We start from the raw sequence: 16,998 nt of genomic DNA on the forward strand, positions 1-16,998 counted from the left end.
AAAGGTTTTATTCCACCGTACTTTCATTACTTATTGTTTTTTAAAGTAATTCTCCCTCTTTTTCAAAAACTCTTCCAGAGACTTAGCAAGTTAGAACAGAAATAAAGGGTCAATGGTCAGAATCATGATTTAGAAGACTCACACATATGGGATCAATTGGACTTGCTTAAAAACCCGATAGTGAATATTTTTACTTGTCAAAAACAAAAGAGACGGGAAGCAGAAATGTTTGCCTCCAGTTTTCTGCAAGTCTGCTTTTGCCGTTTTTATGTCCTTTCTTCGTCAGAATTTCCGAAGCCTGACTCGCAGGCTGCGGATTAATTTATTCATGTTGAGGAGCAGCGTCTGGGCTGCCAAAGATGATTTTCACATTTTTCCATAAAGCTTCGTCTCCATGTCGAAACGTTTCCCATAAACAGCCCCACAAACTTGGTTTTTGCTTCCAAACAGAACTAATGGCAGTTTGTGAAGGGGCGAACTCGCAGGTAGACAGAAACTGTTTTCGAAAACTTCTAGGCGAAAGTTTCTTTTAAACTATTCAATATCTATTGCAACACCTAAGCTCAATTGTTTGAGCGAAGTGTTTTTTGATGATGGTTCCCCCTTACATTCCCACTGATCACGCCCTGACTCCCGTTCGTTGAGCCTCCCATCTTCCCCTCCTCTTTCTCCTTCTGTCTCTCCATCAATACCCGTCACTCCTCCCCCTCTCCTTCTTTCTCTCTGATTTTCTCCAGAGACTTTCAATTTTTGAACACCACATTGTTCTTTCCTCCCGGCCCTCTGCTCAAAAAAAAAAAGAGAAGCACAGGTAAGCTTGCATGGATTTGAGATTTCCTCTTTGAATATTCCATTTTATTCCTGTTTTCCGGATGGGAGTGCTGGGGCTGCAGGGCACAGGCTGCAACAGAGTAGGCAGAAAACATTTCTGCATGCCTGGAAGATGACTCCTAAAAGTTTAGTGATTTTGCATTTTGACAGCTCAGTGTGAAATTAACATGTTTTTATGTTTGCACAATGCCTTTGTTTGACTTTGAAGAGTAATTCCTCATTCTTGGATCCAAAATCTTTCTGCATTTCCACTGGGTCTGGAAATAATCAGTCTAGAAATACCTTATCCGCAAACCTGATTTTGTACATCTGTCATGTAATCAAACACTATTTTTGTTGTTGACTGCCTTTAACGTTGAGCTCCAGTAAAGTTTTCAGAGCAGTAAAGAAAAGTTACTGATTTGCAGTTTGTTAATTTCTGGAACATTCTGGATTTGTTTGGTTTTATTTAGGCTTTAGATGCAATTACTTTATTTTAAATAGTGTTAAATAGGACTAAGACTCCCTCATCTGCTTTATACGGAGTCATATGTCAAAATACATTGAAGTGGGTGTGGCCACTGTGTATGTTGTGCAGGCTTCACAACTTTTTTCATCAGCTACAAAGTGTTTACGTCTTTATTTTCCCACTGTTTTTAACTTTCATTATGAATACATGAGTTCTAAAAAACAAATTCACTTTTTTTATTTTAAAAGAAAGCATATTTTGCTTGCTTACCTTCCTTCTGCAGATGTTTCTCAAATTAGAACATGGAAAAAGTGTCTCAAAAATTGAATTATGGTGAAATATGGATGAAATATGTTACTTTGTTAGTTTTAATTAGCTAAAAGCTCATGAAAACCCAAAATAAAGTTTTGTTTTTACATTAGAATATCACATAATGCTAATAAGATTGTAAAACCTTCCTAAAATGATGGTCTATGATTTTTTGTTTTGTTTTGTTTTGTTTGCCAAAAGGTGATTTAGACAAAGAAAAAAAAATGTAAAAAATAAATTAAATTAAAAAAATCACTTTTGAAATAAATGACCGAGATCATTACTTTAGGAAGGCGATCATGTAAAAAAAAAACAGGTTTTTTTTTACCAAAAAATTATCCTGGAAACTAATACTATATAATGTACAGCATATGCATCAATCCTTGGCCAGTGCTCTTTTTGCATGAATTAGTGCACCAGCAATTACTGCAGTATGGCATGGAGGCGATCAGCCTGTGACTCTGCTGAAGTTTTAATAGCTGCTTTCATCTCATCTCCATTGTTGGGTCTGGTGTGTCTCTTCTTCCTCTTGACAGTTGCAACAGTTCCTCATCTTAAACCAGTCTGTGTGTAGTGGCTCTTGAAACACAGACTCTGTCTGCAGGCTTGCATAATCTCTTGAGCAATCCTTCCAATCTTTTATTCTGCTGCACTCAACTTTCTACTAAAACCCTTCTTCTTCATCTTTAACAATAATCTTCTGCGACTTAACCTCCCTGTGGAGGGTGTAAGTGACTGTCTGTTGAGCAACTACTTTGAGTAGGCCACTGCCCATGTCATAAAACCGTTTCAACTTTATTTTTAATTAATTGACAAATGCTTGGAATATGTAACTGGGTAATGATTATTAGTATCATACACCAAACTGAATGCCGATTTTTCCTGAAAATATTTGTTAATTCATATTCATCTGTAGAAGAGAGGTTTCAGTGAATGTTATTTATCTTTCACCTTTCTTGTTTTTAACTAATGTAACCTTATTGTGTTTTTTATTTTTGCCAGCTTCTCTTTTTTCTTTTCCTGTCCACAGAAGCCATGTTTCCTCTCCATGTCACCCTCTTGGTATTACTGGCCAACATCGCCCGGTGCCAGTATTACGACTACGACTACCAGCCTTTTTCGATGCTTGGGCCGTCAGGGCCAAACTGCAACAAAGAATGTGATTGCCCAATCAATTTCCCAAGTGCAATGTATTGCGATAGCCGCAAGCTAAAGTTTGTCCCTGTGGTTCCCACTGGGATCAAGTACCTGTACCTCCAGAACAACTTGATTGAAGAGATCAAGGCAGGAGTTTTTGATAATGTCACTGACACCCTGCGCTGGCTGGTGCTCGACAACAATCAGATCACCAACGCCAAGATAGAGAAAGGCACAATTGACAAACTGACGGCCCTGGAGAAGCTATTCTTCAGCTTCAACGAGATCACAGAGGCAGTCATTCCTCCCTCAAAGTCCCTCGAAGAGCTGAAGATGACGAACAACAAGTTGTCCAAGTTTCCGTCTGGACTCTTGAATGACAAGGAGAATTTGACCTCCGTCAGCCTTCAGCACAATGAGCTAACCTCTGAAGGCATCGCAGACGCATTCAAAGGCCCGAAGAAGCTGCTGTCGTTAGACTTGAGCCACAACAAGTTGAAGAAGCTGCCAGCCGGAGTCCCGAGTTCGATGGAAATTCTCTATGCTGATTATAATGAGATTGATAAAATCGGAGCAGGGTATCTGAAGAAGCTGCCCACCCTGCGGTACCTGAGGGTCTCCCACAATAAGCTGCAGGACGCTGGGATTCCTGCTGGGGTGTTCAATGTGACTTCGCTGTTGGAGCTGGATCTGTCGTTCAACAAACTTCAGTCGATCCCTGAGATCAACGAGCAGCTGGAGCAGCTCTACCTTCAGGCCAATGAGATTAGCAGTAAGTTTATGCTCTGCATATGAAGCCATTTTGGCGCAGAATGATGAAACATCTTCATGAACTTCATTTTAGATGTTAGTCGATTAGTCTAATCTCTAGCAGAGCCTGTCTGAATGTGAGCTGCCATCTTACAATGGATTATTTAGTCATTTGGACATAGGAATATTATTTTCCTGCAAAGAGTAAAATAAAAACACCTTTTGAGGTCTCCCCACAAGATAAAAGGGTTTTGTGTCTGTTGGTTATTAGGATAGTCATGTTAGCATTTGAGTAAAGTGGATATGTTGGATCAGGAAACAGACAGGAAACAAAGTTACACTTACTTGACTTGACAGAACGGATCGGTGTTGGTCATTTTGATCTTTTGCCATATCATACTTCTGCAATATCAGTTGTTTCATAACCAACTTTTTCACATATGAAAACAATATTTTGTTCCAACTATCCATCAATCAGAACACATCATTGCAATTACCTGCAAGAAAATGGAAATGTGGGATCAGCATGACGTCACTCAGAGTTATTTTGGTTTGATCATGAGTCATAATCTTTCATATTTCCAGGAGTAAACTGTCCCGAGTAATGATCAAAATCATAATCGACAGAAATAGGAAGCAATATAAAACATTCATAAAGTGGTTATTCTGTATGGGAGACAAGAATTCATCAAAATATTTACCTCCCAAGAGAAATAAACACATATATTGTGATTAAGATCATGGATACAAATATGTTGATTACAGGTAAGAAATGTAGGTATGTTGGAACAAAATTTATCTACTTATGTACCAAATAGTAGTCCAAATCGACAAAGGGGTGAATTAACCCAAAGTCAAAAAGGAAATCTCAACAAAACAAGAACGTGTAGGGGTTTCTTTTACATGGGGAATTATAATTTATCTGATAATCTTAAGATGGTTGAATATTTAAAGGAAATATTCAAATATACAGATACAGTCAGTCTATCTTTCATACCTAATATTTCAATAAAATCATTCAAATCACATCACAGAGCTTACAGTAGGTTGACAATGATAAGAATCATAACATTATTTAAAGGACTTAGTGGAAGGCAAGATTCAAATGTAATATTTGGGAGGATTCCAACGTTCATCACCTGTTTTCGGTTACCCACAGAGTTCGATCTGGCGAGTTTCTGCAAGTTCACAGGACCGCTGAACTATTCACGTCTCAAACATCTGCGTCTGGACGCCAACAACGTCACGCACACCGACATGCCCCCCGAGTCCGCAAACTGCCTGCGTCAAGCTTCGGACATCATGTTTGAATGAGGACCCCCGACCGGTCCAAGAGTCCACCATCTGCTGCCATGACGTCAACCCAAAGCCTTCATGGATCAAGATCCCTCATACGTCTGTGCACTTATTGCAAGCATTTAGCAAATATGAAATATTGCTCTCATCTCCATTGGTCTGCTGTCACACTTTTACTTTTCTTTCAAAATATACATTCGAAGCAAAAAATGTGTGATTTCATTGGAAACACAGTAAAGCAGGAGACAAATTAAACATTCCAGCTTTGTATATAAATATGCCAAATATAAAACACATTGGAATGTCTTACTTTCTTGAATATCATAATTTAGTTATAAAGTAATTTTGTAATCTGTCTTGTATGTTCCATGTTTGTATGTTAATGATATGTAGCACAATCCAGATAGACATCCTCATTTTTCAGAGTGTAATGTAAGCAAATGTGAAATAGTTGAGCTGATTCATAGCAGCCATATTTTAGCATCTTGAATGTATCAAAGTGGACAAAAAGGAAAATACCAGAGTTGTGAACTCACAACTGCCTGCTTTAAATTTGACTTTTTTTTCTTATTAACAGCTTAAAGACCCACAATAGTTTTGTTTTGATCAACAAAATGCCTTCTGTACAAGAAGATAACTTTTTGAAGCAAGCAATAAGTAATATGCATTGTTATTGTGCTTAAAGTTTCAGCCTTTATATTCTTGTAATAGGAAATAAATGTTCAATAACTCATATCTGGAGTCCTTTTTTGCATTCAAAGCAAGTTATTATGCACCACACTGATTAGTGTACTTTTACAGCTTTTGCAGTTTTTAACCACAATAAATGTAGTTATGTTAGTATTATATTTACGTGGTAAAATTAGGAAATTTTCAGGGGGCTTTTGTATTGTGCCTGATCCTAACTCCCAAAGTTATGGAGCCTGTCTTGAACCAAAAAAATCAAATCCTATCTTTGAAATAATTCTAAGGGTGCAAAATTATCTTCTTGATATCCATGAAGTCACAAAAGAAGACAGTACGTTTGAGGTGTTGACTTAATTCACCCACAAACGTAAATTAGCCATTCAGAGGCTTACAGCAAAGGCATCATGGCTTCACCAAACTGTTCAAACAGATCGCAATATCAGTGTAAATAGACTTCAGACTTTAAAGAAAGTGAGAAGAAATCTTTAAAAATAAATGTCTCTCATTATAATGACATTTAGTAAATACAAATAATTTTGTAGATTCTGACATAAAACAGATAAATTTTAGTCAGATCTAACGTCAAACTAGGAAAAGTCTGATTTGAATCTCTTCATATAGAGTGAAATTTGATTTCATCGTTATTTTTTACTTAGGATATGGTCCCTAATTGGTTGGTTTGAGGTAAAGGCTCCCCTTTATATTAAATACATTTTAACAACACTAACCCCAACACTGTAAATGGTTGAACAACAAAAAACTATCCTTAGGCGCAGCATAGGTAGATCTTATCCCAACTCAGTTAAAATGAAACTGAAGCACTTCACCACTTTCTCCTGAAATGAATCTGTATTAACTATTTCTGTTGTAACCCTAACACCACTCAGAAGAGTAAAAAAAAATAAAAAAATCTGCTTTCTCCACACTCCCATAACCATCTTACATCATGTTACATGTTTGCTTTAACAACTGCTTCTATATTTCACATGTTTTCATACAGTCATTTGCACCGATTCTAAATCTAGGGCAATTTCCTCCTTCTCCCTCTGCTGTTGCCCTCATTTAAAATCCAGGCGCAAAGCTCCTGCTGTCTGTGTCTAGACAATAAAGTCCTTCATGAAGCGGTAAGCCTCAAATCTTCTCACTTCAGACAGCGAGCGAACGTACAATCAGCTTTTGCCGTTCGGCAGCCCCCAAAGTTTATCCTCCAGTCCAGACCATCTCCAGCTGTTCTCCCCGTTTGCACTCATTTTCTGCATCCATCCATCATCCTCCTCATCTGTTCTCCATCTCCCTTTTCAGATTTCCTTTCACTTTTTTCTTCTGTCATCATGTAATGTTTTCTTAGACATTTACTTCTTTTGTTTTTTACGTGAATATGTTTTTTTACATTTTAAATATTCACATTTGCTTAGTTTCTCATTAAAAAAGTAAAAGATTTTCACTTTAAAAGAAGAAAGGTAACTAAGTCTAGGGAATGTAAACAGGCTGTTTTACAACACGTCCCTTTAAGATGTGTAAAAGTCTTAAAATAAACGACGGTTATGGAGAATTTCTCTGCTACAGATGAGCTCTGGAGATTTTATTTACCTTCCTTACAGTCCTATTTCTAGGTAAATACTAGCAAATTTGGTTCTTCTATCATCATCTTTTATCCAAGTTTCAGTAATTTAATCTTTTTGATTATTGTCAAAAAGGTAAAATTACTAGATCATTGCATTCTTTTAGATTATTCACTCAAATCTATTGTTTTCATTTGAATTTTACTGGGTATACTTGAATGTGGAAAACAGTTGAAATGGTTTGTCTATGTTTTGCACACTGTCTTCATGCTTTCGAAAGAAAAAAAAAGCATTCATCAAACTAACAAAAATCTCTTTTAACAAGACATTTTGTTCTAAGCTGATGCAAAATTTACCAAAACCTCAAAGTTTTAGCTTCCATTAAGAACAATTAAACAGTCATTTAAAGTTTCTGCAAGGGAAGAATCCTGTCTGAACATTGTATTTGACAAAAATCCTTTCTACTTGAGGATTTGGTGGTAGTGGGACAACAATTAGCCTTGGGTTGTAGCAAAAGAGGGGCGGGTAACTCCTCTACAACCTCACCTGTCAGCTTAATATTACACCCCAAGGCCTGTTCGCTAAAACTGAGCCAAAAACTGGTCTTTTACCCATTCCCCAGTTATGAGTCAAAAGCAAATCCTCCTTTAAAAAAAAAATGGTTTAGTTGGGAGGGGTTCCAGCACTTTATGGCTCTGAAGCTAACTGACTGCTGAAGATTTTAGAATAAAAAGTTGAAAGAGGTGGGAAAAAAACTGCTGGGCTGGCAGAAAATGTTAAGTGACAATTTCTGAAGGGACATCCCAGCTCGCAGTCGTCCTCCCACCGACAAGACTTGCTCTAGCCACTCGGTTCAACCGGTGTGCAATGTGTTGCATGAAGATCTAACAGCAACTGAGGTCCAATCACTATCTGCTGTGAGAGAGGACAATCATCATCGAGTCTCTGGAGAGGCGCGTTAGCCAAACCTCACCTGTCTGCAAACAGATCCCTCATTTCACCTGGAAAGGAGGTAATAATGTTAGTTTTCTTATTTTGTGGTAAATTTTGTTAATTGTTGTTGTTAAATTTGTATAATGGTGGGACTAATGTGAATTTTTGTTTTAGCTTTCGTCGTCTGACCTTCATGCCAAAACTGAAAGGCAAGATATAAAATCTCTTGACTAGTTTAGAAATCTAAATCTTAGGTGTTTGTTTTTTTTTACATATTGGAAAAACAGTAAGATTCAACTTTGCTCCACTTTTCAAACCTATTATTGTGAATTTTTCTAAACAATATGGGCCAATGAAATCCACCCCTATACAATAATTACCCATAAACTGGGTTAACTTCTCTCAACTCTAGATATAACGATCTCTGCTAACAAACTCCTACAGTTTTAAAACACAGAAAAACTGGATGCAGTTCTGCAAACTCATAATGTGCACATGAAGGCTGTTGTGTAATTATAATAACTGAAAAAGATCCTGGCAGGAAATTAGTACTATGAGAATCCTCAGCATGTGTTTCTCTTTAGTTTTCCCAGGCACAATGTTGCAAGTATTTGTTTTCAGTAAATATGCGTTTCATTTTACAGACACAGTAAAGCTGTGACTCACTGTTCAGCAGCAAATCTTGCACACAAGGTTATTTTTAAAAATGTGTTTTACTTTTTTCTCAGACATGGTCTCGGTGGCATCAGTTCTTGGTGGTTTTTGCACATTCCTCACATCCTGCTGAGCTTAAACCCTGCAGAACTTAATTTGATGAGAAATCTGATTTACCCTCAATGCATCTCTGCGAACGTGAAAACACGTTATCAGCATTCAAGGCACACATGGACCATGTGCTGCCGCTCAACTGCCTGCAAAGCAGGTCTGATGTCTCTGTAGCTAGTAAAGTTAAAAATGTCATGATAAAAGTAAACATGGTTAAGTCTGGAGTGCAAAATCCATTAACATGGCAACTTTAAGTGTGAAATTTACCAGCAGCAAACTCTAAATGTCATCACACAGCCAGCAGGACGGAGGAGTTGCATCAAGCTAACCTTAGCGGTGAGGCTTTATGAAGTAGATAGATTAATTAGAAGAGCTGTTGTTAATATATCAAAAATCTTCTTAGTAAGATTCTTCTCATATTCCTCCTAATTTGCTAACAATTGTGACAAAAAAAACTCTTTACTTTAATTCATGTGTGAATTGATGAAGCCGCTCTACTGAAACCCTGTAGAGTTGTTTAAAGTATAACATTTTTGTTTTTTTTCCAGAAAATCCAGTTTTAGATTATTAACCCATTATGCAATCTTCCAAATTTGCATAGATCAATTACCAATGCACACAAATACACCACAGGGCGAACTGGAGGAACTCTAATGGGCTTGCACTGCTGATCAAGGATAAGTGTTGCTCCTATCCTCACAGGTTGGCAGGGATTATCTCCTATTTGATCCTTTGCCGTCATCATCAGAAATTAGCACAGTTTCACACCTGAATGTTAAAAGGCCATTAAGCCTGATGTTAACTCAGCTCTGAAAAAGAATTTGCATCTTATGCCTGAAGCAAAATCTCGTAAACTTACGTATGACGTCAGTCCCGTAAAATCATTACCTCTTGCGCCAGCAGCTAATTCGTTAAACTTAAACTTTTTTCATTTCCATGCTTAATGTTATATTAGCTCGTCTGGTCAAGATAACACATCCCAACCCTAAAAAACCTGAAATCCTCATAAAATTAATATCAAATATCAAATTGAATTCACTTCACAAGATAAACTGTTCAAAATTATATCAATTATGTAGAATTTAGTCAAATCAATCCGACACATTTTAACAAATTTGGTTCTTTTCAGGTCAATTTAGATCCAGTTACATGTGCATTCCAGTTCAATTTAAATCATGTATGCCAACTGGTAAATGTTACGCAACATAGGCATCCCAACTGGCTAACTTTGCAGCAGACAGGAGCCAGTTCATTTTAACAGGAAGAAACCTCCAGCAGAACCAGGCTCAGTATGAGAAGCTGTTTGCTGAAACCAATCGAGAGTCAAAAGGATAGGAAACATTTTCAAGTATTGAACCGTGACTACTCCAGGAGTTAGGTGCAGTAATAGTTCAGCCTATTGCTTAATTCGTGAAAGAAACACTGGATCAGGAACACTTCATTGGAGAAGGAAAAATAAAGAATATGCAGTTTTTGGCAACAACTCTGTCTTCAATTACTCCATTCAGGAAAAGGGACAGAGGTAAACACAGCATCAATGAGCCAGTTGTACTTTATTTGGGATGAAAACCAAATTACAGATTGGTGATTTCAGCAGTAGCTTCAACATTAACTCAGGTTACAGTATCACTAGACCAGGAGTACTTTCTATAGAAAAGTATAACGGTTAATGGAAACAACAGCTCCAGCCAGTGACTCCACTGAGGAAAAAGACATAGCTAAACACAAAATCATTGGTTTAAGGAGTACTTACACCAACAAAAAAAATTGAATAAAAGCGAGATATTCATTAATGACTGACTAGGAAAGACAGTCACTAGATCATGTTTATCTGGGAAAAAAATTGTTATAGGCAGCCATTGCAACAAGAAATGGAGAGAAGCAGGTGAAATCAGCAGTGTGGAAAATTACCACACAGGAATTCATGACAAATTAAATAGGGTTTCATTTGTCATGAAATTTATTTATAGCTGTTGTAATAATATCAGTTACATGTACTTTATTTACATGTACAGACAGGCTGTCTTGTAGGATAACTTTTAAACTCTGTTTAGACAATTTCCATGTTGGGATACAGATGTCTCTACCCTTTATACTGACTTTGTGTTTACACACTACGTTCGCTGTTGTCTGTAAGCAGATAAACTTTGTAACTTGCAGAGTAATTGACCCTGATTGCCCTCTCAATAAATTACACACAAATGTAGCTTGAGAGTTGATAAGGGGCACTGGATTTATTTACCATCGGTCATTCCTGCAGGAGGATGAAGGGCTGTCCATGTGGACATTAACAAGTACGTCTAAGCAAAGTGGGCCATGTCACTGAGCACTAAAAATACTTAACAACCCGTACAACTCTAGGAGATTATGGCCCCCTTTGTTTGGGTCATCTGATTGGCTAAGAAGGGCTTTAAGGTCATTCTGAGTGACAGGTTGGCACATGTTGAATGAAACAGGCTCTGGTACAAATACGGGGAACTAAGACGAGCATCCCTGTCATTTCGGACCACGCTTGATCACTTACTGAGGAAGGAGATTGCAAAGGAAACTTTAGAGAACTAAAGGTAAGATGAGCTTCTGAAAAGAAGAGAGATTAGTCATGCTTCCCTGTGATTATAGGTGGAGATGTTTATTAGAATGAAACTCACGATTCTGTGATAGAAACAGATTTGTATTCCATTTGTCGTTGATGTTTTGTCTGCCAGGCCCATTGATGCTCGGTGGAATGACATTTCCACCATACTGCCACACCTTGTGTACAAACTAAAGTCAAAAGCTTTGGTCTTTCTGACCACAGGCACAATTCTGAAAAAGGGGTGATTCAGCTTTGTCTTTGAAGTGAGCTCATCCAGGGAAAAGTATGCCCTATGCAAAATGAGTTCCAGACAAACATGGAGCGCATCAAGAATTTAAACAAGCAACAGATGGCAGCTGAGACAAATCAAGCGAAAGTTTAAAGGGGAGGACTGACATAAGCCAACAAGACCTCCACTAGACCTTGTTGACCAAAATGTTTGCTTTTAATGCTTCTTTATTAGCATGTTTACAGTCAGTCACTGAACTCTAATTACTACAAATTGCACATTTCTTTTGTTGTATGTCTCAATACATCAGCTAAAAAATTTGTTCAGTGAGCTTTGTAGTAAGGTTTTTTCCAGTTACAGCTGAACAAGCAGCATCTCTCTACTGAGAGGACAAATATTTGACTCGTCTAAAGCAATTAATGTTGATCCAGTCTTTTAACCTCTGCTTTTAAAAGATAAATTAATAACAGAATGATGACACTTTAAGAAACAGATCGCTGTCTTTAACATTTAGCTGTTGCTGCATCTGATGCTGGTAAATTCCTCTCATCAGCAAAGTCCCTACAGATGATTTGATTACTCAAAAGCAACTAAACTGATGAAATTTTGGTTTCCTATTTGACTTTAATTGACTACAGTAAATGTGTTATATTTTCTCTTTCAAACATAGGTCGACATGGCTGGTCTCCAGAAGATTTTGGTTGTTTTGTGCCTGGTAACACAAGCCATCAGCCAGGACATGCCTTACGAGGAACTCCTTGCCCAATTACAAGCCTGCCCTAAGGAGTGCAACTGCCCCCAAAACTTCCCTCGAGCGGTCTACTGTGACAACAAAGGGCTGAAGAGCATCCCTACGATCCCCCTTTACACGTGGTATCTCTATCTGCAGAACAATCTGATTGAAACGATGCCATTAGATGCACTGCAGAATGCAACACAGCTGCGCTGGATAAACCTAAACCGCAACAAAATCACAAGTGACAAAGTAGGCGAAGGTGTCCTAGGTGGGATGAAACATCTGGCCCACTTGTACATGGATGATAACCTCCTGTCTACTGTTCCTTCACCACTGCCAGTCAGCCTGGAGCATCTACGCCTCTCTCGCAATCGCATCTCCAAGATTCCCGCCGGTGTGTTTGTTGGCCTGGACAAGTTACACTTGCTGGATCTCCAGGGGAACAAGCTGATGGACGATGCTGTCACTGAAGTGAGCCTAAAGGGCCTCACCAGCCTGGTCCAGATCAATTTAGCCAAGAACCAGCTGAGTAGCATGCCCCTTGGACTGCCGCCTACCACCATCCAGCTTTTCCTCGATGGTAACAACATTGAAAAGATTCCTGCTGACTACTTCAAAAGTTTGCCCAAAATTACATTTCTGAGGCTCAACCACAACAAGCTCGGCAGTGCTGGTGTTCCAAAAGATATTTTTAATATCTCCAGCATGCTGGACTTGCAGTTGTCTCACAATCAGCTGACAGAGGTTCCAGTAATTCCCTCAGGCCTTGAACACCTCTACCTTGACCACAACAAGATTGCAAGTAAGTGTTAGCTGGGGGAAAAAAAGTGTTTTGGGGAGTCTTGTAACCCTAACCCTAACCCTTGTAGAACATGAATCTAAATGTCTTGTTGCACTTCTACTTGCTCTTTTCCAGGTGTGAATGGCTCTAGTGTGTGTCCCGTTTCTGTTGATTCTCTGGATGACTCGACGAACGACAGCGTGCCAAGACTTCGCTACCTCCGACTGGATGGCAATGAGATCAGTCCACCGATTCCCAGGGATGTTGTCATGTGTTTTCGTCTCCTTAGGTCTATTGTTATCTAAACAGAAAACCAATAATGTGCTGTAAACTAAATGACATTCTGCACAACTGTTGAAATGACGTGGATGTTGTTCCAGTCAATGAAACTTGAGAAGTCATCCACTGACATTAAGCTTTCCATTGTTTCATCTTGGAAAGTCTTTCAAGTGAAAAAAGGAATAGAATCTGAAAAAAGCATACTGATCAATAGATGTTTTTGATATAATATTTGCTGACCACTAGCTGTGCCTTATGTCAGTGAAGATACCCGTCTGTAGACCCCTGAACTTGTGTGTAAATAAATACAGAATGGGATATGGTGAGATTTGGGACTGAATTTCAAAAAGTTGCAAAATATCCATATTCTCTGTTTTTATTTTTATTTTGGGGGTTTTTTTTGACACTTTATATTTGTAGATTTTGTGTTTTTATTTGTTTTTAAAAGACAATCTGTCAAGTATGCAGAAATATATGTCCATCCATCCATCCATCCATTTTCTGTTCACCCATGTCCCTAATGGGGTCAGGAGGGTTGCTGGTGCCCATCTCCAGCTACGTTCCAGGCGGGAGGCGGGGTACACCCTGGACAGGTCGCCAGTCTGTCGCAGGGCAACACAGAGACATACAGGACAAACAACCATTCACACACAACACACACCCCTAGGGAGAATTTAGATAGACCAATTAACCTAACAGTCATGTTTTTGGACTGTGGGAGGAAGCCGGAGTACCCGGAGAGAACCCACGCATGCACAGGGAGAACATGCAAACTCCATGCAGAAAGACCCCGGCCGGGAATCGAACCCAGGACCTTCTTGCTGCAAGGCAACAGTGCTACCAACTGCGCCACTGTGCAGCCCCAGAAATATATGTACTGTTGGTAATTTATTTTTATTTAATACTGGGAAAGAATTTGAATCCTGTGACTACTCATGGCCAACACTACTTCTTGTTTTGTACACGAAAATGTGAATATTTGCCAACTTATTTTTAACATTCTGGTCATTTTTTCTGAATACATTGTGTGAGGGATTTCATCTTAAATTATCTTCAATAAAACTTAGAATGAACATGTGATCATGTAATTGTGTAATTTTTTCATTTTTTATTTTTTATTTTTTACTGTAGCATGAAGTAAAAATCTTCCATGAAGATCAAATGTCTACCATAATTTGCCATTTGTGGTGTGTCATAGGTTTCATTGCAGTATATCACATAATATGACTAGCGTACCTTTATATACTTATCTATGTTATTGTTCTGTCCAATTGTCTGTCAGTTTCACCAGTACTACAAAAAAATCATTGCATAATTTTGTATACAAAGTCCATACACAATAATGAAATAGATTTTGAGCAATAGCAGTAGCATGCCAGTGTTAGCATAACACTTGAAGCACTGACAGCAGCAGCAGCAGGGGAATTCATTAAAGGCTGTCACTGATTGTGTCACATCAGGACTATGGGTGTTTTAGGTGAAGTAAATATATATAAATGTAGAATGAACACCAAATAAAGTCAGTAGTAGCTTTTAAGAGTTTACTACCCAATACAACCACACTAGCTGGCTAACTAGTCAGGCTATCTGCAAATATAAACTGCTTGTGGTCAGCAGCTTAACACAGATACAGCTAGAGTTTTTCTAGCCAGAAATATTACTAAACTGAATGTTTTACTGTGGCAACCAAAGACAAGTTGTTTTACACACCATAATAATTTAGTTCTTCCACTGCTTGAACCTCAAACTGTACAATAACTGTTTGCAGTGGAAAACTTCAAAAACCCTTAGCTGTTTTGCTTTTAACCTGAAAATCTCAAGAGATTTTGCCAGGATTAGGCATCATAAGCCATTTGAGTCAGGCTAGCAGTATACTTTTACTGCTGGGCAACTAAAATTAAACAGAGCCATCATGAACACTTTAACAAAGGAGATCAACTTAGAGCATTTTATGTGGCATACAAGTTACTCTGTCATGCAATTTAACCATCGCCCTCTCAAGAGATGGTACTTTGAAGATTTAATTTGATCCTCTTCCTCATTTAGAAACGTCAAATGGGGGGGGAAAGCTTCTGGATAGAAATCTTAGCTCATATAGCAGGTGCAGACAGACTTCAGCTTTCCCCCTCTGTCCTTTTGTCTCTCACTCATCAGAAGGTCTAGAGTTACTGTGAGATGAGTGGAACAGGTAGCATGTTGAGACAAAACTCTGGGGAAATATGTGTGTGTGTTCTCTTTATACTTTAAAAAAACGACTAAAGAAAATCGTGACAGCATTAAAAAAAAACCTACTTCACTTACATCAATGTGAGTAATGCAAACCAATCTTGTAATCTTTGAAAACTATCAAAAATTGAAATTATTTTTACTTCACCACTGAATTATCATTTAATAGAAGAAGGGCTTATTTCTCCTTTTTTCCCCCAACTGGAGAAAAATGGAGTATTACGTTGAGGAATGAGGACTGAAACAAGAGAGGGCCAAATTTTGGAGGCTTCAGGGCATTTCATATCAAAAAACACCACATATGATACAAGGTGTCAGTCTTTTGTCCAACTAGATCTGTTGTTCACTTCTCTTATTGGGAGTGGATTGGTTTTTCGTTGCATACTGTTACATGTGATGGCGTCTGACTCCATCAGTCAATGATCCAGAGGCAATAGATCCTGGGAAATCTCCAGTCCATCACGGTGGAACACAGATACCCAGAAAAAAATGAGGCACAACAGTTTAACATGGATGTTTGGTCAGGATGAACATTGAAAATTCATGCAGAAAGGCCCAAGCTGGGATTTAAACAGAGAATCTTCTTGATGAAAGGCAACTGGGCCCCACCTTGCGACCTTAAACACACATGTGAGAACTGTTTGCAGATCAATTTACCATTGAGTATTATGCGGACAAAAACAATTACTTCCACTGAATCACTACAGAGTGATCAGTCCTGGCTTTGAGCTGTGCATGGTTTCTCACTGGGTTCTCTTGTTGTGTCTGTTTCAGTGCAGCACAGCTTTGAGTAAAGTGTCGCCACAAGGTACCAAGAAGCCAACCAGAAATGGATTTTGGTGCAACTATAGAAAGAAGTTAATAATGAAAAATTTATTATATTTTCAAATATGAGCTTAAAGAAATTTTGTGCAGAAGCAGATTATTAACAGTGACCTAAGTAACAACATAAATAACATAGTACAACAAACATATCATAGAACAATTACTATGTTGAAAGAGTTAAATTAATGGTTTATTATGACTGAATTAAAGAGTCCGGCTCTAGGTCTGCTGAAGTGAACAGGTGGACAAAGTGTCTGATAACCATTTGAAGCTAAGAGGCGATTGCTGCTACACCTTCTTGCTGGAAAAGGAAAATAAAAAGAATTTATCTTGGGTTTCCGTTGATCTGAGCAAGAGACGACGCAAAGAGAAATCTGCTTCACCTATAAACGAGGGAGGGCAAAGACCGTCCTCTGAGCTGGGACTTCCTCTCAGCACCATGCTAACAGGAGCTCCTCACAGAGGTCCCATTGTGCAGAAGGGCCTCATGGATCCCTCGCACATGAAAGCAACACATGCCAGAGTTTCACCTCAGGAAAAGAAGGACAAATATTTCAGTTTGATTCAACAAAAAAAAATAGAAGGTACGCTTGTAAGGGATAAGCCACCACTTCCTGGTTGCTCTCCAT

At 38.4% G+C, this 16,998-nt stretch overlaps 2 protein-coding genes across 3 annotated transcripts; both read left to right on the forward strand.

Moving 5' to 3' along the window:
- Positions 1-673: 673 nt before the first annotated feature.
- On the forward strand, positions 674-5,504 carry lum (lumican). 2 transcript variants are annotated; one of them, XM_028044036.1, is made up of 3 exons: positions 674-811; positions 2,591-3,497; positions 4,635-5,504. In XM_028044036.1, exons 2-3 carry the CDS (start codon positions 2,624-2,626, stop codon positions 4,787-4,789), a joined length of 1,029 nt encoding a protein of 342 aa, XP_027899837.1. In that variant the 5' UTR covers positions 674-811; positions 2,591-2,623; the 3' UTR covers positions 4,790-5,504. The 2 variants fall into 2 exon arrangements, with proteins under 2 accessions (XP_027899837.1, XP_027899838.1); XM_028044037.1 differs by having other exon boundaries at positions 2,619-3,497.
- Positions 5,505-10,797: 5,293 nt separating this feature from the next.
- On the forward strand, positions 10,798-13,790 carry kera (keratocan). Its single transcript, XM_028043312.1, has 3 exons — positions 10,798-11,282; positions 12,193-13,060; positions 13,175-13,790. The coding sequence occupies exons 2-3, from the start codon at positions 12,199-12,201 to the stop codon at positions 13,342-13,344; spliced, it is 1,032 nt and encodes a 343-aa protein (XP_027899113.1). The 5' UTR covers positions 10,798-11,282; positions 12,193-12,198; the 3' UTR covers positions 13,345-13,790.
- Positions 13,791-16,998: the final 3,208 nt, after the last annotated feature.

The sequence above is a fragment of the Xiphophorus couchianus genome, chromosome 17 (genome assembly GCF_001444195.1).
Source record: "Xiphophorus couchianus chromosome 17, X_couchianus-1.0, whole genome shotgun sequence".
In the NCBI taxonomy this organism is placed as follows: Eukaryota; Metazoa; Chordata; class Actinopteri; order Cyprinodontiformes; family Poeciliidae; genus Xiphophorus; species Xiphophorus couchianus.

Excerpts from the sequence above, each read along its gene's own strand:
- lum (XM_028044036.1), top strand. The coding sequence starts at position 2,624 with ATGTTTCCTCTCCATGTCACCCTCTTGGTATTACTGGCCAACATCGCC. Across the intron at positions 3,498-4,634 it reads TCAGGCCAATGAGATTAGCA|AGTTCGATCTGGCGAGTTTC; the intron begins GTAAGTTTATGC and ends GGTTACCCACAG.
- kera (XM_028043312.1), top strand. The coding sequence starts at position 12,199 with ATGGCTGGTCTCCAGAAGATTTTGGTTGTTTTGTGCCTGGTAACACAA. Across the intron at positions 13,061-13,174 it reads TGACCACAACAAGATTGCAA|GTGTGAATGGCTCTAGTGTG; the intron begins GTAAGTGTTAGC and ends GCTCTTTTCCAG.